This window comes from Naegleria fowleri (assembly GCF_008403515.1).
Source record: "Naegleria fowleri strain ATCC 30894 chromosome Unknown tig29, whole genome shotgun sequence".
Lineage (NCBI taxonomy): Eukaryota > Heterolobosea > Eutetramitea > Acrasida > Naegleriidae > Naegleria > Naegleria fowleri.
Genome location: NW_025407961.1, coordinates 517,815 through 542,377, shown reverse-complemented (window position 1 = coordinate 542,377; position 24,563 = coordinate 517,815). Strand labels below are relative to the sequence as shown.

The following is a 24,563-nucleotide window of genomic DNA, read 5'->3' as shown; positions in this document are numbered from 1 at the left end:
TCACAACATTCAATTCTCCTAAAAGTTCTGTCAGAAATGACTTGTAGTATGATTGATATCACACATGACTTTCAAAATTTAATTTATTAAAAAAGAGAATCAAAATTGAAATTCAAAAAATGTCTTCGGGTGGTCATCATCATTTTTATTCGGCCTCTCCATCTGCTCATACTCCAACTTCAAGATCGTTTGCTATGAGTCCAACCGATGATGATAGTGATGAAGAGGGAAATGCCAAAGTGGATTTTTATTTTCCTGGAGCGGCTAGTCTTTCGGATCAGTTAGATAGTAAATATCATAATTTATTATTAATAGCATTGGTTAATATTCGGCATAATTTTGCTGTTTTGTTAAACTATATAATGCAAACAATTTTTGGTACATGACTATTTTCGATGAATTTTTATTGGATTTGATGATATAATTTCAAATGCTCTCTCGGAATAATAAGAAAAAGTAATGGTAGTTCTGAGAGATGGTAAAAAACTAATTGGAATTCTTCGTTGTTATGACCAATTTGTAAATATGACTCTTGAAAAGACAGTAGAACGAATTGTAGTTGAAGATAAATACGGAGATTTAGATGTTGGTCTCTATATTGTAAGAGGAGAAAACGTTGTTCTCATGGGAGAAGTTGATGATACACGAGAAACAACCTTAAAACAAGTCCCAGTGGACGAAATTTTAATGCTAAGCAAAATGGAACAAGAAAAAGAAGAGGAAAGATCCAAGTTAAGACAAATGCATTTACGAAATCGAGGTATGTTGCATTTAGCTCATTCTCAATGGATTGAAACATTGTCACAATATGAAATTTATTTCTCACCTATTAGGTCTTCTTGAGATTGGAGAGTATGGAGGTTTTGGACTGCATTCGGAATGGTAAACTTGTATTGATCAACACCATCACAAACAATAAATAACAAGAGAAAAAATAGTTAAAACATCAAAGCCAACTTTTTCAAACAAAAATTGATATTGGTTGGTTGATATTATATATGTATCGGAAGTGAATCATCTCTCTCGTTTTTTGTTGAATTGTATCACATTAGACTCTGAGATTGATATTAAAGATCTTTCTAAAAATCATGTCCATGCAAACCTTGAAGAATAATAATAATAATAACACCAGTAGCATTGGAGGTACTTTCTCTTCGGATCAATCCATGCTTGCTGCTTCCGATAAGATCTCCTTCAATAATTCTTCGAGTATTGGACATTCTTCATCGGACTTTAAAACAATAACAACAGCTAAATCAATCTCTTCTTCTTCTTCCATGATTGCAAACAAAAAGAACCTCACTCCTCTAGCTACACCACTCACCTCCAACCACAGCAGCATTCATCAGGAACGAAAACATCATCACAACAGAAAGGATCATCATCATTACTTGAATGTAAATAATTCAACCACTTCTATTTATTGTACCCCTAATTCGAATAACACAATTAGTAATAATAATGGATTCAATAATTTAAACAAAAACACTTTGAACGAAAAGACACCATCATCCCGAAGCAATCAAAACAACAACATGACCATCATGGTCACTCCTTCTCCCCAAAAACCACAACAACCTTCACATCCAACAAAACCTCCCCTTGTAGAATCTCATCGATATTCACGACAGGCTCAAACTTTGCATTCCTCGGCACAATATGACAAAGCAGCTCGATGCAGCAGGAAAGCTCTTTCAGTTTTAGAACGAGCTAAAAATTACACATGTGATAGTAATGCTCTTGAAGCAATAGATTGGATGGCTTCTCATTATAGAAGCAATTATAGATACCAGAAGAATATGTTTGAAGCTGTCACAGCACCCTATGGAAGTACTATCAGCAACGGAGGATCGAATGTAAATGCTTTCGGTAACAATTCACAACGAAGATCACAACCACGAAAGAACAATGTAGTCGTCACAGAAAAATATGGAGATAGGCAAGTCATTATGCCAAATGAAGAGGATTTAGGAGAAAGTATGATTGGAGATTTGGTCATGACCCCTTTCAACAATACACCTACTCCAACGACAGCATGTACATCATTGTATTCTGAATTGTATGCCATGTTTATTCATCCATGGCTGCAATACCAAAAAGTTTTAGAGGAGTGTTCAGAGAATGCACAGCTTAAAGGCCTCTTTTCTAAAACAATCATGACTACTCAGCAACGACTGTATCAATTAATGCAAAAAACACAATGCTTAGAAGAATCAGAAAGTATGAATGCTAGTTCTGCTGTCTCGCCGGTCCAAAACACGACGAGCATTGCAATGAATACTGATCTTTCTAAAAAACTTCTCTCTCTTACCTATTCACTGAATGCAGATAAGGCCACCCGCCTCTCTCAACAAATATTGAAAAAAGATAAAGAAGTAGAGCTCCTGAAACGAAAAATCAAGGAACAACAAGACATTATTTCACAACACGAAGAAAATTGGAGACTCATGAAATTGGAAGCTGAAAAAACGTTTGGCACCTCTCAGGACAAGTAATTTTGTCCTTCAGACATTAATAAAGCAACTCCTGAAGAATTAGAAAGTACCATGATAGGGTCATTCAGCATCACACTTCATTCATGAATTATGTGGAAGGATGGAGTTTCATTTCACGTTCATGATCATGACAATGATTTTTCACGATTTGTTTCATGTCAGCCAGAAATAAATTCGCTGTCGGTGTTAAAAGCTGCAAGTAATGCCTTTCTTACTCAACAAATTAAAAAACAAGAAAATGTGCTGCTTTAAGTGTATGGGATCATGTTTTGTGACTGTTTACAGATTTGAATATAAAAATTCTCATCATATGAAGATATGAGCATGATGTTGTTCATTCGAACTTTTCAATAAAAAAACTTTTCTTAATACTTTGTAAATGCTAATTATTCACTTTGGAACAACATCAAAAAGCAAAGACCCGCGCCCGCCACAATTCAAACTGTTTCAACAAAAAATTTAAATTCAAAAAAATGTCCAAACCAAACGACATTGGCAGGTATGTGTGTGATCATTGGGTTTCTTCAAACAAATTTATTCATCCAATGACGGACGACCACGACAATATGATTTACAATTTTCTACGACATCATCCTGTGTGTGAATATGTGTGGATATTTTTGACATTCGAACCATCATGTATGATGAACTTTATTGTGAAATATTATCATCAATAGTTATATAACTTCACTCTTTTCAAGTAAACCTTCCGCAGCGCATGATTCCAAGAAAACAAAACAAACAAAGAAGAAAACAAATTCCGAAGTTTCATCCAGAAATGCAACCACTTCCTTGTCGAATCAACAGGAGTCCACATCGGACAACAATGCCATGATGGACGATGATAATTATCATTCTGTCAATAATCATAATAATAACAATGGATCAACTACATCTCCAAATCGTCACCGCTCGAAAAAAGTAGTATTAATGACTTCATTAGAACAAGCAAGGACAGCCAATTCTCTTGTCGATTGGAAGGATCGAACTAATCAAGGCAAAATTTTGCTCGAATTTGGAAATTCAGAAATTGAGACACTCCCCAGCATTGATAGTGAAGTGAAAATTGTAAAACCCACAAAATCTGGCTCTGTCAAGTACATGTATGACAAATTGCACAAACAATCAAATGTATTGCTCGATCGATTAGAAGAGGTCGGGTCTAAGATTTTGGAATATTATGGATTTGAATCTTCCAAACCATTGAACTATGTAAGTTTTTTTCTTATGGAATCGCACAATCATTTCGAACACTTTTATATGGAAAACTCACGTAACGATAGTACTCTGACCAAACAGAAATATATATTGGAAGAATTTTATCAGAGACTGTTGGTGGAGATGACCAGTTAAACTCTTCTTCCATCTTATTAGAAGGATTAGCAAATGCTGAAACCTCTGATTGTAAAATTGTGAAATTGAACTTTGAAAAGTTTTCACTTGAATCATCCAAAGCTCAAACGTTGTTCCCTGGCCAAATCGTTGCAGTGAAAGGTCTCATGACCGTGCAGTTTTTGAGAGTTGAAAAGATCTACACAGGAGCCCCTCTATTGCATAAATCTTTGTCAGCAGAAGAAACACACAAGACAACAGATAAAACAAAAGCTGACAAGTCCAAACTCAAAATTATGGCTGCTTGTGGTCCTTTCACACTTCGACACAATATTTTATATAATCCACTCAAGGATCTTGTCACACTCGTAGATACAATTGAACCAAATGTTTTGATATTGATTGGTCCTTTCCTGAGCGATGACAATGCTTTAGTCAATTCTGGGTTTTTGGAAGAGACTTTTGACGAAGTTTTTGAAGAAAGAGTTTTGGAGAGACTAAGATCCATTGAAACGAATTGTAAGGTAATCTTGATTCCTTCATTGAAAGATGTAAATAGTGATTTTGTTTTCCCACAACCTCCTCTTGACGTTTCTGATAACAAGATACAGAGCTTTTCGAATCCATGCACCTTTACTGTATCGTCTTCATCTGGAGATGTGAAAATTGGGGTCACTTCCATTGATGTCATCAAAGATATTAAGGAAAAGGAATATACATTTGGTTATGTAGAGGATCAAACACAACATTTATACAAGACTGTTCTCGAGCAAGGATACTATTATCCCAGAATGCTGCCAACAGAAGATGTGCCCTTGGATTATTCACTTGCACACGGAACTAAAACTTCTCTCAAAATTGAAGACTCTCCTGATCTTTTAATATTACCCTCAGATCAATCGAGTCAGTTTTGCACAGTGATTGACCAAACACTTGTGATCAATCCAACCAGACTTTGCTGCAATGAGAATAGAAAAGAAGGTAGTTATGCCATCATTGAGATTGTTGCCAATGATACATCGTCGCTACCCTTGGACAAGAGAATGCATGTCCAAATCGTCAACATTTAACATTCCCTTTTTGATAGCTCTCTTCCTATCGAGTTTTTAAAAAAAAACCTTGCCTCGAAGCCTCTATATGAATCATGGTTGCTTATTTCAAAATGAAAAACGAAATTGGAACTTTATACAAAACCCTGCCGCCATAAACGCACTATTTTTAATTTTCGTTCTACAATGAAATTTCAGACTCAAAAAATATTCCAGTATTGAAACCGTTGAAAGTCTTCTTCATCGCCACCACACAAATGTTGTTTGGAAATGATGAAGGAGGAAACACATTTTCAAAGAAGTTGATGGCGCAAAAGCCCCGGCGAAAATGGGGAAGAGGAGCGGTACCTGTCCTTGATGATCAGGACTACTTAATGGAATTGGAAAAACAAAAATTAGAGAAGGCAAAACAAAGAGAAGAGGAAAAACGGAGAGAAAAAGAAGAAATATTCCAGCATTATCGAAATTATACGCTAGCGACTTCGTAGGTTTTATTGTGGCGAATAAGCGGATGGTTTCGAAAATATTTTGTTCTAACATTATGTAACAAATTTAGGGAGAGAACAAAACCAGAAGAGCTGTGGATAGAAGAGGAAGAGGAGGCTCTGTATAAAGACCCTGAGCCGTCGGGAGTGAACAATTTAAGAGAAGATTTGTAAGTATAACATGCTAAAACGACGAAGAAAATTTTGTGTTAAAAAAGACATAGATTTGGAGGAAAGGTTGATAAATCTGATCTTTTTTCAGGACAAGAATCCTATAGCTTTAATCGACATCGTCCTAGAAGAATGGAACTCCTTAATAGCTCAAAACAACAAGGCGATGATGATTTTCCTCTTGTACAAAACAAGCTCTCTTCGCATCCCAAAAACAAGAGAGAAGAAATGTACGAGAAGAAAAAACAAATGCGACAGAGAAAGAAGAGCGGAGAAGGAGGACTGTTTGACGACTTGGAAATGAATAGCATGATAAGCGGAGCGATAAAACAAAACACAAGTGAAAACAATCAAACTAGGTCCAAAAGTACTCCAAAGATGATTAGTCAAAGAGATATAATTTATGAACAAAAGAAACAATTAAGAAACAAAAAACAAGAAATCACAAACGATCCAGAATCTGATTATGAGCATGAAGCGGACAAGTATGTTTCTCAGGAACAGAAAAATCAAATACTTCAGAACAAGGATCATCATCGACCTATCATAAGAAACAGCAAACAAGAAATAACTCAAGATCCAGAATCAGATTCAGAGCATGAATCACAGAAATATAATATTTACGGAGCTCAATTCGATAGCCGAAGGGTAGCAAGAGGAGGTTTTAATAGCGCACCTACAAGTAAAGTAGTGACGCCACAATTAGAACCTCTCAATATCCACAACAACAAGCCATCTTCTCAACCAAAATCGAATGGCTTTGGAAGAAATAGCAGAGATTATGATTTTGCTCTGAAAGGGGGAAACATTTTTGACAAGATGGGCTCTAACGATCCTCCTGTTCCTAGGCGACGAGGTATTGGAAGACTGTTTACAGACAATTACCCAACATCGCCTAATGCACGAGATCAATTCACTGCTCGATCTGACCCTTCCCAACCTTCCTTAAATCGCAATAATTTCGTATTGGAAACTCCGCGACATTACTCGAACATGCACAATCCTCATGATTACATTGACTCAAACAACCATTTAGAACGAATAGGTTCTGATCATACAAGTTCAAGATATTCCCATAGTGGAGGGAGCAACACATCCGAAGGAGCTTTTGCGATTGCTCCATCCAATAACCAAACAAGCTCCAATTCGTCACCAAACCGATTTTCACGAAAGGCAGTATTTAAGAATGAGTTATATGGATTGCAAGATGTCAGTAGGAAGCAACAACAGCAAGAGGAATATCGGAGACAATTAGGTATGTGTCTACATCAAATCTTATCATTTTCCAATTCGAGATAATAATGCTGACCCCAACGAATTTCACTTGTTCAGAACAACAAATCATGCAGTCCAATCAATCCAATAAGAATAAGAATCTTAAGAAAAAAGAGATGGATGAGGAAGATGGGATTATACTTCCCTCTCAAAAAAACAACGATGGTGCTGAACGATCTCCTTCTTCGAAATTCTCAAATGATCATTTCCAGCAACTTGAGAGTAATATACCTCTTGTTAACGATGCAGTTTCTTCTCCCGTGAAAAAAGGTATATCCAACAAGGTGTCTGAGCCCTTGTCATCAAAAGATGCAGCTTTGATAAAGCTGCAAAAACAACTTGAATATAAAGCAGAGTTAGAACAACAACAACAAGCTAAGATTGCTGCTGAAAAAGAAAGAATTGAAAAAGAATTGGAGATGGAGAGACGAGAAGAAGAGAGGGCAAAACAATACCTGGCACGAGAGTTGGAGCAACTGGAAAAAGAGAAACAAGAAAAACTGAAGAAAGAAAAGGGAATTGTGAGAGACCCAATTAAAACAGAAAATGATGCTAAGGCTGCAAATGTGACACCCTCTTCTTCCAACATCAATAATAAGGACCTCAAAGAAGACCTATTTGGAGACAGTAACAATAATGGTAGCTCAACCAGTGAAAAACGGAGAGGAAGAAGAAGCAAAAATTCTGAGTTGACAATAGATGCCCCATCATCATCAACACCAAATCCATCTCATCCATCAGCACAACAACAGTTGGACTCCAATGTAAACACGGAAGTAGTTTCCTCCAATTTACCAGCTGTTCAACCACAACAAACCCCTCAAATTCAATTTCCTCCCCTTAATTTATCTTCCAACACTCCCTCTCAACAACCCTTTACTCTGGACAACAATCTTCTTCAGCACATTCATCAAGAAATGGTGGGACAAGGAATTCTTTCATACCTTTTGGGACAGCTTGCTGTGATGAAACAAAACAACATGGAAGTATTGAATGCCAACAATTTGACCCACCTTCAACCTCTCAATATATCCAATAATTCTATCCTTCCCGTTAGTCCTAACCTTAATTTACACAAGAATTTATCTGCTACCATTAATAATAACATTATTTCACTCAACAACAGCAGTATTGATGAAAAAAAGAATGAACTCTTTGGAGGATCATCTCCTCGAACGTCATCGTTGGAACAACATCTCGAGGACAGCACAAAAGAAGTGCATCAGAATTCTTCAACGCTTGACACGTCGATCGATCATGGTGATGAACCATTGCCAGAACAATCCGAAAAGAAACCAAAAAGGAGGCGAAAGAAGAAGCCTTCATTGGAAGAAGAGTTGGGAAACACATCTCCAAGATGTATAAACACTCGTAAGGTAAAAGCTGCTTCCACTACCAATAGCAGTGTTGAAGAAGATCAAGATGTTTCTTCATCCTCGATTTCTTCCAATAAGCAAGTAAAGAGCAAGAGAGTGTTCAAGTTAAATAAGAGAGAGAATGAAAACCAACAAGATGAGGATCCTACCAACTCGTCATCTATATTACTCAGTGAGAGTCAAGGAGATGTGGAAACAGAGCAACTCGATCAGATAGCAGCAAGGCCAAAAAGAAGTAGCAGTAACCCAAAGAAGTCACAGTCACAACAACAAACAGATGTTGATCCTTCAGAGACGAATGGTATTCAAGCATCAAAGCCATCCCGTTCCAAGCGTGTGTTCAATATCAACAACAACAAGCACGAAAGCTCGCCAGTACTTGCTGGGAAGTCACTATCGGATGATGAGTATCATAACTTGGATTCCGATTGATAATAAACAGTTGGTGAATTTGGTGACACATTTAATTGTTAGCAGAAGGAGTTAAATGAGGGCAAGATGTTAGTGAGAATGAAGGTGCTCATATAGAGCGCAGTGCTCTGTTTCAGGAATTGCAATTTACCTTCATCACAAATATTTTAAAATATAATTATTATTTTTATTGTTTGTGATTCGCTAACTTAGGAGTGGTACAGTGGAGGCATGTTCCACTATTCATGGAACAAGAGAGTGATGGCAAGTTATTCGAGATGGCGGTGATGTTCTTATTTACATGCTTCGGGTTGAAATTGGTAAAGATCAGTGATGAGCTGTTTATGTTCTCTCACCTCTAATTCTTCTGGCCAATTGCATATCCTTAGGCATGATCGTAACTCTCTTGGCGTGAATAGCACACAAGTTAGTATCTTCAAAGAGGGAGACGAGGTAGGCCTCAGAGGCTTCTTGAAGAGCCAACACAGCGTTCGATTGGAATCTCAAGTCAGACTTGTAGTCTTGAGCAATTTCTCTTACCAATCTTTGGAAAGGCAATTTACGGATCAACAATTCAGTACTCTTCTGATACTTTCTGATTTCTCTCAAAGCGACTGTACCTGGCTTGTATCTGTGTGGCTTCTTCAAACCTCCTGTGGATGGTTGTTTGGCAGACTTTCTGGCAGCCTTTGAAGCCAATTGTTTACGTGGAGCTTTACCACCGGTGGACTTTCTTGCGGTTTGTTTGGTTCTGGCCATGCTGATGATGACTGGTTATGATGAGTGTGTTGTATTTTTTTCGGTTAGGAATATGTTGTGCGTGGAAAGAGAATGAGAATAGGGTCATTTATGAGTGGTGTTCAGTTTCCTCTCCACCTAACGGTAATCCAAGGCATTTTTGGAGAGCAGAAAAGACCAGCGAGAGTGTGAGTCAGAGCCTCCCAAAAAAAATCGGTCCATTTTTGGCCGTTACAAAAATATTTCTGCCAATCAAAAATTCTTTACTCGAATTTTGTAAACTCCTCCTCCGAAACCAAAATTTTCGTTCTTCAGAGATCTTGAGGTCCTACTGCAACGACTCAAAGTTGTTATTCAACGACTTATTTTCTCCACCAACAATACTGCACCACTCGCATGAGACGAAGAGAGCAATTCCTCCAAGATGCACAACAAGTCTCGATAATAATTTATTTCTTCTTCTTGGTAATTCTTTCAAACTTTTGGAAGTTGCTTTCCTTGTTTCTTTCTCTCTTATTCAAACGTTTTGGATCAAGTGGAATGTATGCATATGGATCCATTCCTGATGAATTCTTGCCACCTCTGCCTCCACCGAAAATAATCTTGCTCTCCTTCTTTTGTTTTCTCTTTTCAAGTTTGGCCAGGAAGAGTTGGTCAGGGTTGAGCTGATCGGATTGTTTCTTCTTTGAAGCGCCTCTATTGTTGATGGATTGCTTGATGAGATCAATGGTTCTTTCAGGCCGAGAAGCAGCATTGGTACCTTCGTTATCTTTGTCAGCAGAAGAGGATGTCTTTTCTGATTGAGAACTTGCTCCCTCAGGAAGATCCTCAATCACAAGTTTTCCTCTCTTGACTGCAAATGTACTCTCATCCTTTGGCTTCTTGTTGTCTCCCTCTTCTTCTTCTTGTTGGTTGGTTTGTTCAGTATCATCCTCATCTTCCATGTCTTGGCCTTTTCCGTTCTTCTTATTCTTCTTCAGTTTTTGCATATTCTTGAAAGTGTTCTTTAAAAAGTGTTGTCGTTCTTTGGTATTGAGCATCTCTTTCAATTCTTCATAGGAAAACTTTTTAAGGAGTTTGGTCACCAAGAATCTCAATTGAACTCTCAAGCTTGTTCCTCCAGATTTCTCATTAGAGTGGTTGAAGAACGTATCTAAATATTGAGAAATATAAGGTTTCAATGTTTCCTTTTCAAACAATGCAACACATCTCTTGAAGAATTGCATTAGAGATGAAACAACTTTTACGTTTTCGTCTTGCAGTACAATGGTCACAGAGTCAAACACGTCTTTCAAAATTGGTTGTAAATATTTTGAATAGGATGGGAGCAGTTCAGAGAGAGCATCAATAGTGGAGGCAATCATTGAATCACTCTTGCCACACAATCCAGGCAATACTCTTCTCACAATAAAATCAATAACATTGTGTTGTTGCTGTTGTGGAGAGTATTTGGTTTCATCTGTTAAAGGATCAATAAATGCTTTCAGAGTTTGTATGGACAAATCTCTCACTTTTTGATTTTCAGTATTATCAATGTTAAATATACATTCTCCAATCACAAAATTAGATCTTTGATTTTGGATGAGTAAATCGTGGTATTTTGTTACGAGCAAGTTGAAACATTTCACTCTAAACTTTTTGGATATCGTAATTTCAGCAATAGATTCAAAGATGGAAAGAATTTCATCAATGGTTTCAGCTTTCATTTCACCAGAGTGTCTCTTCCAGGAGGAAAGAAGAATGTTAAGACCCTTGTAGGCTTTCTTTTGAAGTTTTGGAGTGGTACTAGAGGTAATTTTTAGGTAAGGAAGGAGGAATTTGTAATAGAGTTCCAAGCATGAATTTGGCACACATGAAAGCATTGTAATAGAGAGATCGAAGAAGCCAAAGAATTTTTCTTCATCTGACTCAGAGTTAATGGTTAAAATCTTCTTCAGAACTAATTTGAAATATTCAGTTATTGTTTCATTGTCACATATCGAAAAGAATGCAGTGATTGCCTTTCCGACAGCATATTGAAGGTCACTGGTGGTAGCATTTGCATTCTGATCCACGAAGAGGTTGAACAAGAGAGGAATAAATTGCTTGTTGAATCCAGCTATGGCTTTCAGACCTCTCTTGCATGTTTCCTTGTCCAAACCAAAAATGTTGAGAGGTAACTTTCCGTCATTATCCACGACACTGGAGTACGTTGAGATGGCCAATGATAAACTGTTACAACATGCAATCTTGATATCGTGCTCAATGCCTTTGGTGGCTTCAGAGGCAATCTTTTCACCCAGTAAAGGTGCAACGGATGCAAATTGAGAATCCAAATCAACAGGATAGCTACAGAATTGTGGAAGAAGAGCCCAAATCTTTTCGTAGAGTGTCAAGAATGCATTGCTGCCATGACGATCTACCTCTGAGGTTTTGCTTTTGTCATAGAAGGTTTTTGCCATTGGTAACAAGACGTTGATCCAGTATCCCAGTTGGCCGTTCACACAAATTCCGGTCAATTTAGAAAGATCTTGAGAGATTTGTTCGTTGGATGGCTCGTTGCCTTGAGTGGATGATTTCAGGTTCGGAATATGAGAATAGTCCACTTTGTGATTGATTAGAATACTCAAAACCCAGCCATCAAAATCAATCGCTCCTTCTTTGAAGGACTCTTCTGGCCCGAGAGCACGAATGCAATAGCCAACAATCTTCTCGAGATAATAAACAGATCGTGCATTCTTGAGCTCTGACTGTTCGAGTGGTGTTGCATCGAGCTTGCTTTCTTTCTCTTTTCTAAGGAGTTCTTGCAATACATCACTTGAGAACAATAGGAAATCGGAAATGCAATTTTTGATTGAGTTGAGTTTAAGGCCCTTCGATCTGAGTAGACTAACTTTGAGAATGATGTCTAGAGAAAGTTGAGCAATTAGATCATATCTGTTGCTCTTCACATTTTCTAAACCGTTTTGCAACGTATTGGCAATAACCACCATTGAAGATTGATTGGTAGAGTCCCCTTCGTTGTCTTCCATATCAGATGGCTGTTGATTTTCGTCTCTGAAAAGTTCAAGGTCAAAGCAAGTGAAGATTAAGTTTTGAAGGTTGGAAAAGGCAGCATTCACTGTTTCGTCCAACTCAGGCTTTCCAATCAATAGTGAATCAAATATTAATTTGAAAAATTTGGGTATTCTGTTAGCAAGCAATTGCTTATCCAATCTGTATAGGCATTTGTGAGCATGTGTCATCATAACAATATAAGCAACAACCTTCTTTGGGTCATCGCTTTTCAAAATTGGGCAGAGTTTGTCAAGAAGAATGTCAATTATTTGTGCAACACTCTTTGCTTGTAAATTTTTGTTAGAATCAAAAATATTCTTCATCGTTCTGTAAATTTCAGCACAAATGCTTGCAGGAAGATTACCCGTGTTGCCTTTCAGTAAAATATCCAACAACTTTTGGAGGACGATAACAACATTTCTTTCATTCAAATTTTCACTCAATAAACCAATTGCCTTAATGACTGATGTAGAAATATCTGCATTTCTTGATTTGCTTGAAGAGTGATACTGCTCAATGAGATAAACCGAAACCATTTCATCTTGTGAAATGAATAATTGCTTTTTCTCAATGAGTTGTTGGAGTGTGTGAAGACATTTTTCTCTCACGGCATTTCTGCTGTCGAACAGAAAGCTAAAAGAAAGTTTTTCCAAGTCTTGTTTCTTACTATATGCTGAGGCGTGTTCTGGAAGGGTTCCAAGTTTTGAAATTACTTGGATAATAACAACTACAAGTTGTATCGTCACATATTCGAATTTGTCCATTTGTTGATGAATTGAAAGAAGAGTTTGGCCAATAAACTCGAAACTTGATAGAACAACCGATGACTTGATGCTGTGACCGTTGTTATTATTATGGGATTGAGATTTTCAATAGTGTTCATGAGAAGAAAATCATTTCAATGAAAATGTTGTTCACAAATTAATACAGCAATTCTTTACAGATATATGAACACTTACTGTTCCATCAAAATTGAAAGCAACTGAAGGAGAGAGGATACCTTTCTTGCATCGTTGTTATGATCCGAAGAAAGAGTTTTCAAGATAGCCCCATAATAGGATGTTGGTGAAAGAGGTTGTTGTTGAGTATAGATTGTTTCAGTAATTGCTTCAATGATGATATTCATACTCTTCCAATTTCCATTATTTACATCTCTTCTCTTCAAAACTTGTTCAAATACGGAATAAATTGCAGGGGCGTTTGCTTTTAAAGCCTCCGAAAATTGATTTCGTTGAGAATGATCCACTTGTTGCTGTTGCGAGTCATCATCCATCATGAGAGTGGTACTAGCATTTTCATCATGATGAGAAATTGATTTTTGTTTCGATGATGCAGTAATGTTTTTATTGGATGAAGAGGAGGCTGACGATGAAGCAGCGGAGGAGGCTCTTTGCAATAATTTGCTTCGGAGAGTCATTGTTTTTTTTTCAAACATTTTGGTGAAGGTTCTTGCTGAATCGACACGAGAGAAAAATTAGGACAAAACGCTTGAAGGAATTATTGTCAGCAATACAGTAACTGGTGTTACTTCATTGGATTCAATGATCTTCCAAGGTTCATCTTGTTTCAAAACTGTTCCAACAGATTTTCAATAATCCAAACACTAACAAACAACGTCTTAGAATCAGGTAACAGGGAGGAGTTGTACCTTAGTAACAAGGCAAAACCTGTTTCAATCATATCAAAGGCACTCTCTTGAGGGTTTGACAGCAAGCAGACCATAATTGCATACAGTTGTGTTCCATCCAAAGTTATTCCCTCTTCCGAAAACTTGTTCAACAGTTTGGCTGTTCCAATTGAGTATCTCTCCTGTATTCAATTTAATTGTTTGTTGAGGACCTTTGGTTATTACTATTTCACGTTGAGTTTTTCTCCGTATTGGTTGAGTCGTCGTATAGTCTGCTTCGACTGGAACATTAATAACTGGAGATTCATGATTATCGTTATTCTCATCTTCAACAGATTGTATTAAGGTGTGAACAGAAGAGGAATCAAAAATACCATCACGTGTTCTTGCTTCAGATTGTTCGGTTAAGGTGTTTACAATTTCTGTTTCCGACGATGTAACACTTGATCCGGTCCTTCTAGCATTCGCTAATGTTGGTAGTACATGCTTGTGTACTCTATTGATTGAATTTTCTCCAGGAATTGCAATCGTCTTGAAGGCGATCCTTTCCACTTTACAAGACTCGAACGTATTCCTCATTTTAGAAACCTGTTTGGACCAGTCTAATTAAGCTTGTGTTGGATGGCCAATAACTATTCTCATGACAATCTTTCCATAATGATCCCTTTCTCTTCGAATCGTTCCCCATGGTGTTGGGCATGTATTCGAGCAATACTGGGTCAATGAAACAACTGAGGCCTTATTACTTAAGGGAGTAATTAACATTTATTCAATTTTTGTTCTTCCAAAGCTCTTTCAAAAAAGGCAGGATTAATGAAGAGAAATGTTTCAACAACTCTTCTGAAATGTCTCCAACAGTCATCTCATAAGCTTCCAATAATTAAAATGATATTCCTTAAATTTGATACCCTTAACATTTACGCCTAAGGGTCTAAGAACAACGAAAAGTAGCTTTTTGTAATTGGGTTGCAAGTCCTCGCTTTTATCATTGACAATGAAATATTACACTAAACCCCTTACAGCTTTGAATGTCTAAGAGGTGGAAGAGAATGAGGACCATCCAGCGAGGTGGTTGAAGAATCTCTTTCTCGTCTCTTCCTATCCACAGCATTATCAATAAACGTCAACAAGTGATGCCACACTCCACTCATCATTCCTTTCTGTTTTTTGAAAAATCCAAAATGTCCCAACCGCTTTCCCAATGATCTATTCAAGTAAATAAAGTGATGCAGAAAGTGATACAGGTTCGCTCGATCAGCCAACACCTCAGTGACTGTTCGGTAGTCTCTATGACCAATGGTTGAAGTTGGTTCATGCAGAGGTCTGTAATTTTTCATGTTATTTACAGTGAAATAATTGAAAATAAATTTAACAGCGGCAGCATCACCCAAAATATCATGCCTTAATGCATAAAATAGCACTGGGCAATTAAGGTACTGTTGTAGATCGCTAGTTTCCTTCGGAAAGGCTCCAAAAACTTCCTCAGAATATCTTCCACATTGTGCACTTTGTTTTGCACAATCACTTGGCATGGTCCAAATTGGTAGTGTGTGAACCATGGGAGTCATTATGGGACAAAACAAATAGCAAACAAAGAAAAAGAGCATTTTCGAAAGGATTCGTGTTTGATGTGTAAAATTCCCACTCTGTGAAGCGACACAAACTATGGCACAAATTTTGTTGAGATAATGCTTTGGCGTGAAGCAAATACTTTCTATTGAGCATATCATTATGGTTTTGTTGAGGCCACCGAGGAAGTATGAATAAATTTTCCAATATCCATGAAGGCAAATAAACTACACTTACTTCCAGAAATGGAGTGTGCAATAAAAACAACGTCACTCATGACTACATGAGATTCTTTCGTTGTGTTGTGGCGATTATAATTGGAAGTTGCAGCTTGGTCTATTTGTTCTACATAATCAATCACTGCTGGAATATCAAACTTTCCCCAAGAAATTAAATCCGTGGGAGGTAAATGCAAATTGTATTTGTTGTACAGTAAATTTTTCGATTCAAAGCAACCTCTATAATCGAATAGGACCACTCTGTATCCATCTAAGTCCAGATCAATGTCACAAAAACGAAATGATATTAGTATTTCATCACATGAAGAATCCAAATTCGGAAAATATGTCCCGATAGCATCATCAACCTACTTTGTTGAAGAAAGCATGCAAAATCATGATAAAAACTCATTTTGACTCCAATGGCACTTCCAACAATGGCTGTCTTTTTAAATCTATCAGAAGTGGGTGGGGTGGACGGTTCGTATACTTTTGCAGACAGTAAATAATTGTCTTTTGTGAGAATGGTCACGTCTTGGTGGGTTGCACGAGATGAAAAAGAAGAAGAAGAAACGTTCATGTCCTTGTCACGAGTTTTATGTGTTATCAAGAAGAAAATTCGAAAGTTTGATTGAGATTTGAAGGAGCAAAGCTGCAAAACGAGATTCTTTTTTGAAACTATTTAATCCATTTCACTTAAAAAATCAGCTGGGACCATCATGGTGCCTGTCAAGATTTAATTAACCAATTTTCCTCCCTCACTCACAGTTCTTGAACATTCACACGATCACGTATATTATACAAGTCTCACCCTTAGCTTAGCTTTGACTTGAAAAAAGAAGAAAAAATGAGTGCTAGATATCGAACAAAGTCCACTTTTAGGTTGAATTCATTTGGAATGAACGGGACCCAGGAGATAAAGTCATCATCTGATCGGAACATGAAAATGTGCTTGAACTCATTGAACCAATGATCCGATGTTGCAGGACTGTTCTCGAATGTTCAATAAATTTGAATTCGAGAACAAAAAATTAGGTCCACAGCATCTGCCACATTCCGAAAAGCATCATCTTGTTGACATGATACCTCAATTACAAATTAAAGAACATCTTCCTCCCTTTCATTCTCTTCCATCATACCAATACAATGGAAAACAATACTATTCAGCTGATGATATTATTGGCGCTTTCTTCCAGGGAAAGAGCCAAAAAACGAGCAAGATCATCGGAGTATTGCATTCCGACCACAAAACAGTTAGCAATATTATACAAAGAGACCTTGGATTCAGGAGAGTCAAAAAGTCTGCCATTATTCTAAGCTTCACGGCAGTCATTGAAACAATATTAAAAATAACAAAAGGAAACAAGGACCAAGATCGCTTAATATTGCATTTATTCCAGACTTTTAAAGATGGGAATGATTTTGAAAATTCAAACAAAGAGGCTGACCAAAATCAAAAGACATTTAGTAATGTAATATCGGAGCCACAACCTGAGATGCGGTGTAATGAACTCAAACAACATACTTCGTGTGAGCCTTCTGCGCTTCTTTATTATATGCAAACAATGCCAGGCATATCAGCAAATCCACTCATTGGTGCCTCATCAACAACACCAAACATTTCTCATCTTCACACTCAAACAGCCGTCACCAACGATCACTTGTTTCAGCACCATGAGCGAATTGTCCAAAACGATTTTAACCAGGTTAATATTGGTTCTGCCTTCCCTATGGTCACTTCATTCTCTTCAGAATTTGTAGAGCCGAATGTCTTCAACGGCCAAGATTACTCCCTCAACAAAAAGAGAAAGTGTGGCCCTTCGAACTATGAGTCAAAATAAACTATGTTTGCTTCTTGCAAAAGCTGGAACAACACTTACAAAAAAAATGGCCCATCGAGAGGATGATGAAGAAAATGGTTTCAATTCGAACGTCCGATACAATGTCGATCATTGCTTGGTGGATCATGAAGCAATGTTCGGAATGATCACCAACGATTCGGAACAAGAAAAATTAATGGCTGAATTTCGTAACTATGACAATAATCCTCGTGATGATATTCCTGGTCCAATTTCATTTATGGGACGAGGCAACGGACTTCGTTTTAGTACAAACACCAACAACAGCAATGGCAACGATGGAGTCCCTTCATCCATTCATCCAACAATGAATTTTGCGACACAACAAATGATGATGAATAAGAAGAGTCGAAAACAACCAACAACAACCGAATTACAACATTGGAAAGAAATGCGAAATTTAGTAGAGGAGAAGGGACAAAGTAAATTTCTTTCATCTCTCAAACAAATTCAAGAGAATAGAACAGGAACTGCAAAAGACAAAATTCCACTTTTACCTGTGATTATTCGACAAATTTTGCATTACGATTCACACGAATCAGCTCACGTTTTAGTTGGAGAAATTGGATCTGATACTGAAATGGAAGGAACAATATCGAGAAAAGCCATCGAAAGAAATCCAAGCATTCTCACAGTTGAAACTGTGGTGTTGCTAAAGAAAATTCAACTTTATTGCCCTAGACCTGCAAAATTTCACTTGATCATTTCTGAAAAGAATACAGCCAAAGTTTGGATGAACGATCCTGAAGAAGCAAACCACAAGTTAAAAGTGATAGTAGGAGCTTCTACCTCCTTGTCGTCATCGCCATCCACTGGACGAGTAGCTAATGAAGATATGGACTCATTTGGTCCCAATATTGATAGTATGGATTCCACACCTCCATCTGGAGAGTGTAGAGAGGGACTCAACTCTCGTCAAGGGCTTACTGAAGCTTGCTCAACAACAACAACAGCAAATCAAACACTCCCAAACAAACGTGTGACTACAGAAAAATTCATTCCTCCTCCCCAACCATTCCAACGACCACCTCCACCACCACAAAAATCATCATCAACAACAAGTGCTTCAACGCCTCTTAATACTTTAAATACCACCACCTCCACCACCATTGCTGCTACTACGAGTCGTTTTCGACCCCCACCTCCTCTTTACGAAACACCAGAGACTTTGAAAAAAGCAACTAGTGATGATACCATTCCATTGCCGAATGAGTTTGAATTTTCACAACCCTTATTAACAACACCGACACGATCCCACCACTCGAATGCAAGATTAAGATCTGGGAATCTCTCTCCAGAACTGACAGTATTGACCACCTCCACCTCCACCACTACGACTACGACTACCTCCTCCAAACGAAAATCCCATCCAACCTCAAGCTCCTCAGCGCAATCTTCCTCCTCTTCCTCCTCCAACAATGATTTCAGCGACAATCCTAGGAACAAGAAGAGAAAACAAACCAATGTACCCTCACTCGATCCCAATCATGACTTATCCCTTCTGAACACACCTTTGCATCATCACCTCCAAAAAGATTCCTTCAATGATCCCTTATTCGATGAAAACTCCAATCAATCCACACCCATGTCTTATTCACCTCCTCTTTTTCAACAACAGCAAGAACAGCGACCGAGTCTGTCTGACCAACAAGTTCCTCCTTTTTATCCAGCAAGAATGTCCTCTTTGTCGACGACAACTACGACTAGTACAAACACCACAAGCATTGGAAGTGAGACGAGTCGTCACTTAAACAAGGCACTCGACATGGGAAAACACAAAAAGAGCCAGGTTGATGCAACTCTTGAGGAGGATGACGATGATGATCCTCTCAAGGGCATTCTAGATGAAGATGTGAATGATGATGAGGTTTTAATCCAACAACAACAACAACGACGACAACAAGAACGATCTCTGACAGCTACCACCACACTTGTACCACCCAAACCCCCTCAGCAAGTAGTTCCACCACAACCACCACCACCAGTACATACAAGTCATTTAGCACAACCACCACCAAAACAACGAAAGACAGTTGTGAATTTTGATGATGACGATGACCCTCTCAAAGGTATTCTTGGAGATGATGAGGAGGTTGCTTTGGAACAATCCCTTTTCCAGGAAGCTCCTCTCCACAAGCCTACTGCTGGTAAATCACAACAGAAAGCCAAAAAGATGATTGTATTTGATGATGATGAAGACTTTTGATGGGTAGTATTGTTGGAGATGGATCATATTGTTAAAACGCGTTATCATTGTTGACGAGTCCAGCTCAGTTATAGATACGTGTGCGCATGTTGTTGAATCTTTGGTTCAAGCAACTCGAGCACCTTCTCTCCCATGAAACCCACCAGGCATTGTAAAATACTGGTCAACCTAAATTTTTTAAAATTCAAAAATTTCGTTTGAAAAAAATTCGCCACAAATACGTACGTATCGTGCACGCTCGCTCTGTTCGAACACCTGATTCTAACCACTTGTTTTTTAAAATTTTTAATTTCAATGATTTAACCAATCTTTGAATACAACCACATGTTTTCTCACTCTCGCCCTTCTTTACCCAACTTGTACATCAACGGTTATCTAATCCACCACACCCTTCACCCACCCATATCCATCCACCACCACCCTATTCATCAATCTTTTCCACAACAATGTCCACATTCAATCTATTCACAACACAAACACACCCTCATCCAACATTTACAACAGTATATATAGAAAATGGGTTCTGGTAAACCAAGAGGTATTAAAGCCGCAAGAAAGATCAAGTCCAACAGAAGAGATTCCAGATGGGCAGATATTGACTACAAGAAGATTGCTTTGGGAACATTGGTCAAGTCCAACCCATTCCAAGGTGCTTCTCACGCCAAGGGTATTGTCTTGGAAAAGGTCGGTGTCGAAGCCAAGCAACCTAACTCTGCCATTCGTAAGGCTGTAAGAGTCCAATTGGTCAAGAATGGTAAGAAGATTACAGCTTTTGTTCCTATGGACGGTTGTTTGCTCTTCCTCGAAGAAAACGATGAAGTCTTGGTTTCAGGATTCGGTCGTTCTGGTCACGCTGTCGGTGATATTCCGGGAGTTCGTTTCAAGGTTGTCAAGGTGGCAGGAGTGTCACTTTTGGCTCTTTGGAAGGGCAAGAAAGAAAAACCAAGAAATTGAAATTGCCTTGTTTTCATCATCTTATAAACACATAATTCATTACTTTTTGATTGTTTTCGATGTTTGTGAATACTCTTCATCATGCATAATTTCCTTTTTTTTAGTAACTGTAAATTGTCAAAATGATACACTCGTTTATTTCACTTAAGGACCGCAGACCATTTCACCTTCTTGGATATATGGCGGAGCAACCAATAATTTTTTTGTGTAATCAGTAACATTTTAATGTTGACGAATATCCAACAGATCCTTATTGCGATTTAACATCGGATGCACCGTCGTACAATAATCGAAAACAAACTTTACAAGAATTATTTTTTAATTCATCCTTAGATATCCCAACAGCAACCATATGTTGATTCTACGATTTTTCTACTGAGCTCTTTCTAACAAAACACCCTTATTTCCTCTTCTTGGTCTGCTTTTCATTTGAATCCTCATTCTTTTTCCTCTTTGATTTCTTGGACTCCTCTTCATCATCGCTATCATTCTCTTTCTTTTTACGACCTTTGGTTTTCTTATCATTCTTGTTGCGGCTTTTTGCTTTGCGTTCCTTATTATTATCGGACAAGGTGATCATTTCTGACATTAGGCTATCATGTGTCTCTTTTCCTTTCAGCAATTTCTCAATGATTTGGTGTAATTCTTCTTTTACCAAATGATTTAAAATGTCATTGCTGATGGTTCCCATTTGTGAGCGAATAAAAGATCTCGAACTGTTGGAAGTGGCTTGTGTATAATTTTTCAAAGTCAATTCTACAGTCTTTTTCTTGTTAGAATTAGATAAAGTGGCATCCTTGTTCTGCAAAGCAATTTCTGCAAGTTCATTTCTCAATACATCCATCTCGAGTGAAATGTTGTCACGTTCACATTCCAATATCTTCTTTGATGTTCGCAAAAGATCAATTAGCTTCAAGTGATTGATAATCTTGTTGCTGATGGATCCCATTCTATTCCTCAAGAATTCTCGAAGAACATCCTTGGTTGCATGAACATAATTTTCAAGAGTCAATTGAGATGCATCGAGTTGTTCCACATTTCGTGATGAAGTTGGAATGAATTTTTCATCGACTTCATCACCCTGAGGATCTTTCAAAGAATACACATTTTGAGCTTCCAATAATTGACCGCTGTTAATGTAAAACAATTTTGGATTCTCTTCACTTGGAGCAATAATTTCCTCTCTCATCCAAATTTCAAGTATGATCTTGAAAGGAGCATTTCCAAGCTCCACTACATTCACAATAAATTGTTCAATATATCCACAATTGGGGAAGGAGCTCAAATGACTCTCCAATCGATGACAAGTTCCATAACTTTCAAATTCGCTCAACCAATCCAAGGCAAGTCCATACTCTTTGGTTCCTTTGATTTGATCCACCACTTGTGGATATGTGTACAATAGAGTGGCAGCATCCATCAAAGTGCGAGGCATGATCTTTTCCCAATTTTTTTCATTCACTCTACGTTTGTTATCCTTTCGATTCAATTTTTTAAACTTGTTTCCTGGTGGCAAGGAAGTCCAAAATAATTGTGCACTCACTTCTTGACCATGCTTATTCTTGGGGAGAGGCAATTCTGAATTTAACAATCTCTCTTCCTTGTTGTGATTCAATAAATTCAAAGAGAGACTGTTCTTGTCTTCACTTGTGGTGGAATTCTTTGTGAAATTACTTTTTGGGTCAATGGTACTTGATGAAGAATCGTGTGCAATGGATTGTAAAAGCTCCAAGAGAGAAGTTTCATCTTGATTGGAGGAGGAGGAACCATCTTGTGCAGTTGGATCATTTTTCCGAGTCAATTCATGACCAGAGAAGATTTCCTTGGTGGTTCCAGAAATGACTCCATGGAGTGTGTTGTTGCTGGTCTTTTGAGAGTTGTGAGTCAATGTAGAGATGACTTCCTTGGTGGTGGTGGTACAAGTGGTGGTGGACTTCTGATCCTTACTCCCCCTCTCATCACATTGAACATCCCCCTTGAAACAAGTCAAAGATTTCAATCGAAGCAAAACCATTCGATAAAAGTGGAGAAACAAGCGATACACAATGACCAAATTCTCTTTCACACCAATACTTGGTTCAACTTGTAATTGTTAATTATGTGTGATCATAACTCGATCCATACTAATTATTGGATTGTGTTTTGTCATGCATGTTTGACAAACAAATTGCCATAAATTTCTGTATGCCATAACAAAGAAAGATTGGAAATAAAACAATCATGTTGTGGGGGAAAGCATTGAAGATCAGTATCAACAGAAAAATCGTCAATTTTTTTCGCACTTTTTCGAAAATCACAATAATTTATAAAGTTGTAATTCAAAAGTGTTCCGAACCAACAAAGTTCCGAATCAAATTAATTATCAGTAATTGATTAGAGGGCAAAAAACGCCATCAATATCCTTCTGATTCTTTTTTGCCTTGTTCAAGCGATTGAAATGAATAATATCTTCGTTTTTTTTCGTCATTTGATATATGATCATTTAGGCAACCATAGATAAACCATGATAAATTTGTTGGTGTTTTTAACAGAATAAATCCCGTGTTAATTTTGAAATGTGCTCCTTTAAACAACCCTGAAAAAAGCACCTCTCGAGAACGGTTAATAGTAAACAAAACGTTAAATCTAGCCGTCATTGTTTTGATACACATTTCTTCAAATATCTCCCATCTGGGTTTTTTTGATGTCGCTGTAATGAAATCAGATACGACATGCTTTGGAATGTAATCCTTCTTTGTTGCCAAGATATCAATTACTACGAGAGGAAGTCCAATAAAGCCATCACTGCTATATATTTTCCCTTCAAGGATGTACTTGGTAAGTCTGTCATCTTTTGTTTGATTTAATCCAGATAATGTTCTCAAAGCCAATTCGACAAAGTAATCCGTTGGATTTTCTAAATCACTTCCATATTGCATTTGGACGATGTTTGTTACGTTACAATAGATGTTAGATATTACTGTATCTTCATTAAAAATGTCTACCATAATTCGTAACTCTTGTTTCTTGTTATAGACTTCTATCGCCCATTGCAAATGCCGAGGAACAACTCCAATGGCATTCCAAAACTCCCTATTTCTCTCATACAGTGCTAATAGGCCCATTTCTTGCATAATCTCTTTGATATCGATCGATCTCAATGATGGAAGTGGCAATGTTGCGGGTGTATAATCTGTTGGGTTTATTTTTGCATCATTTTCATTCAAGGTTCCTCCAAAGGCTGGAAAGAGTAAAATATGGTCTTCAAATTGCAATTGTCTCATATACCATCCTAATTTGTGTTGGATTTTGGTGTGTAGATCTGAAATATGTCTTGTAGCTATTTGATATTCATCAAAGGCCAATACTAATGGAATGATTACAGGTTGTTTGTATTGTTCATGGAGTTTCATTGATATTATTTTCAAGACTCCATAGAGTAGAGTATCATTATCACTAGGTGGTATGCCTTTAATGATATTCTCTGTTCCTTCAAAAACAGCATAGACAATTCTAGGCACAATCATGGAAATTGGTTGACTATCTCTGTTTGTAAAGCTATTCAATGAGAATCCATTCGAAAAGTTAAAATAAATAATCTTAGTGTTTTGGTAAATGGTATCCAGTTCTTTTGAGCTGCGCATTATGTTGGGTATTTCCATTAAAATTCGTGACTTTCCACTTCCACTACCGCCTTTAGCAATGAAGAAGCTCAGTTTTTGCTTATTATCTCCTTTTTTTGAAAATAAAATGTTCCTTTGCTACATTTACTACTAATTTGAT

At 37.5% G+C, this 24,563-nt stretch overlaps 11 protein-coding genes across 11 annotated transcripts; 6 read left to right on the top strand and 5 right to left on the bottom strand.

Annotated features, from left to right (window-relative positions):
* Window positions 1-119: 119 nt before the first annotated feature.
* On the top strand, window positions 120-886 carry FDP41_002471 (uncharacterized protein; the record flags this gene model as incomplete). Its single annotated transcript, XM_044705669.1, has 3 exons — window positions 120-288; window positions 452-760; window positions 834-886. The coding sequence occupies 3 exons, from the start codon at window positions 120-122 to the stop codon at window positions 884-886; spliced, it is 531 nt and encodes a 176-aa protein (XP_044563364.1).
* A 202-nt stretch (window positions 887-1,088) lies between these two features.
* On the top strand, window positions 1,089-2,495 carry FDP41_002470 (uncharacterized protein; the record flags this gene model as incomplete). The annotated part of the gene is made up of 1 exon (XM_044705668.1): window positions 1,089-2,495. One exon carries the CDS (start codon window positions 1,089-1,091, stop codon window positions 2,493-2,495), a length of 1,407 nt encoding a protein of 468 aa, XP_044563363.1.
* Window positions 2,496-2,968: 473 nt separating this feature from the next.
* Window positions 2,969-4,897, top strand: FDP41_002469 (uncharacterized protein; the record flags this gene model as incomplete). The annotated part of the gene is made up of 3 exons (XM_044705666.1): window positions 2,969-2,994; window positions 3,173-3,707; window positions 3,779-4,897. The coding sequence occupies 3 exons, from the start codon at window positions 2,969-2,971 to the stop codon at window positions 4,895-4,897; spliced, it is 1,680 nt and encodes a 559-aa protein (XP_044563362.1).
* Window positions 4,898-5,181: 284 nt separating this feature from the next.
* On the top strand, window positions 5,182-8,615 carry FDP41_002468 (uncharacterized protein; the record flags this gene model as incomplete). The annotated part of the gene is made up of 4 exons (XM_044705665.1): window positions 5,182-5,360; window positions 5,433-5,531; window positions 5,580-6,787; window positions 6,865-8,615. The coding sequence occupies 4 exons, from the start codon at window positions 5,182-5,184 to the stop codon at window positions 8,613-8,615; spliced, it is 3,237 nt and encodes a 1,078-aa protein (XP_044563361.1).
* A 321-nt stretch (window positions 8,616-8,936) lies between these two features.
* FDP41_002467 (uncharacterized protein) lies at window positions 8,937-9,353 on the bottom strand (the record flags this gene model as incomplete). The annotated part of the gene is made up of 1 exon (XM_044705664.1): window positions 8,937-9,353. One exon carries the CDS (start codon window positions 9,351-9,353, stop codon window positions 8,937-8,939), a length of 417 nt encoding a protein of 138 aa, XP_044563360.1.
* Window positions 9,354-9,781: 428 nt separating this feature from the next.
* On the bottom strand, window positions 9,782-13,785 carry FDP41_002466 (uncharacterized protein; the record flags this gene model as incomplete). The annotated part of the gene is made up of 2 exons (XM_044705663.1): window positions 9,782-13,202; window positions 13,328-13,785. 2 exons carry the CDS (start codon window positions 13,783-13,785, stop codon window positions 9,782-9,784), a joined length of 3,879 nt encoding a protein of 1,292 aa, XP_044563359.1.
* Window positions 13,786-15,011: 1,226 nt separating this feature from the next.
* Window positions 15,012-16,362, bottom strand: FDP41_002465 (uncharacterized protein; the record flags this gene model as incomplete). Its single annotated transcript, XM_044705662.1, has 3 exons — window positions 15,012-15,709; window positions 15,802-16,053; window positions 16,155-16,362. 3 exons carry the CDS (start codon window positions 16,360-16,362, stop codon window positions 15,012-15,014), a joined length of 1,158 nt encoding a protein of 385 aa, XP_044563358.1.
* A 1,307-nt stretch (window positions 16,363-17,669) lies between these two features.
* FDP41_002464 (uncharacterized protein) lies at window positions 17,670-19,847 on the top strand (the record flags this gene model as incomplete). The annotated part of the gene is made up of 1 exon (XM_044705661.1): window positions 17,670-19,847. The coding sequence occupies one exon, from the start codon at window positions 17,670-17,672 to the stop codon at window positions 19,845-19,847; it is 2,178 nt and encodes a 725-aa protein (XP_044563357.1).
* A 516-nt stretch (window positions 19,848-20,363) lies between these two features.
* On the top strand, window positions 20,364-20,801 carry FDP41_002463 (uncharacterized protein; the record flags this gene model as incomplete). The annotated part of the gene is made up of 1 exon (XM_044705660.1): window positions 20,364-20,801. The coding sequence occupies one exon, from the start codon at window positions 20,364-20,366 to the stop codon at window positions 20,799-20,801; it is 438 nt and encodes a 145-aa protein (XP_044563356.1).
* A 400-nt stretch (window positions 20,802-21,201) lies between these two features.
* On the bottom strand, window positions 21,202-22,815 carry FDP41_002462 (uncharacterized protein; the record flags this gene model as incomplete). Its single annotated transcript, XM_044705659.1, has 1 exon — window positions 21,202-22,815. The coding sequence occupies one exon, from the start codon at window positions 22,813-22,815 to the stop codon at window positions 21,202-21,204; it is 1,614 nt and encodes a 537-aa protein (XP_044563355.1).
* A 379-nt stretch (window positions 22,816-23,194) lies between these two features.
* On the bottom strand, window positions 23,195-24,424 carry FDP41_002461 (uncharacterized protein; the record flags this gene model as incomplete). The annotated part of the gene is made up of 1 exon (XM_044705658.1): window positions 23,195-24,424. One exon carries the CDS (start codon window positions 24,422-24,424, stop codon window positions 23,195-23,197), a length of 1,230 nt encoding a protein of 409 aa, XP_044563354.1.
* Between the last annotated feature and the right edge of the window lie 139 nt (window positions 24,425-24,563).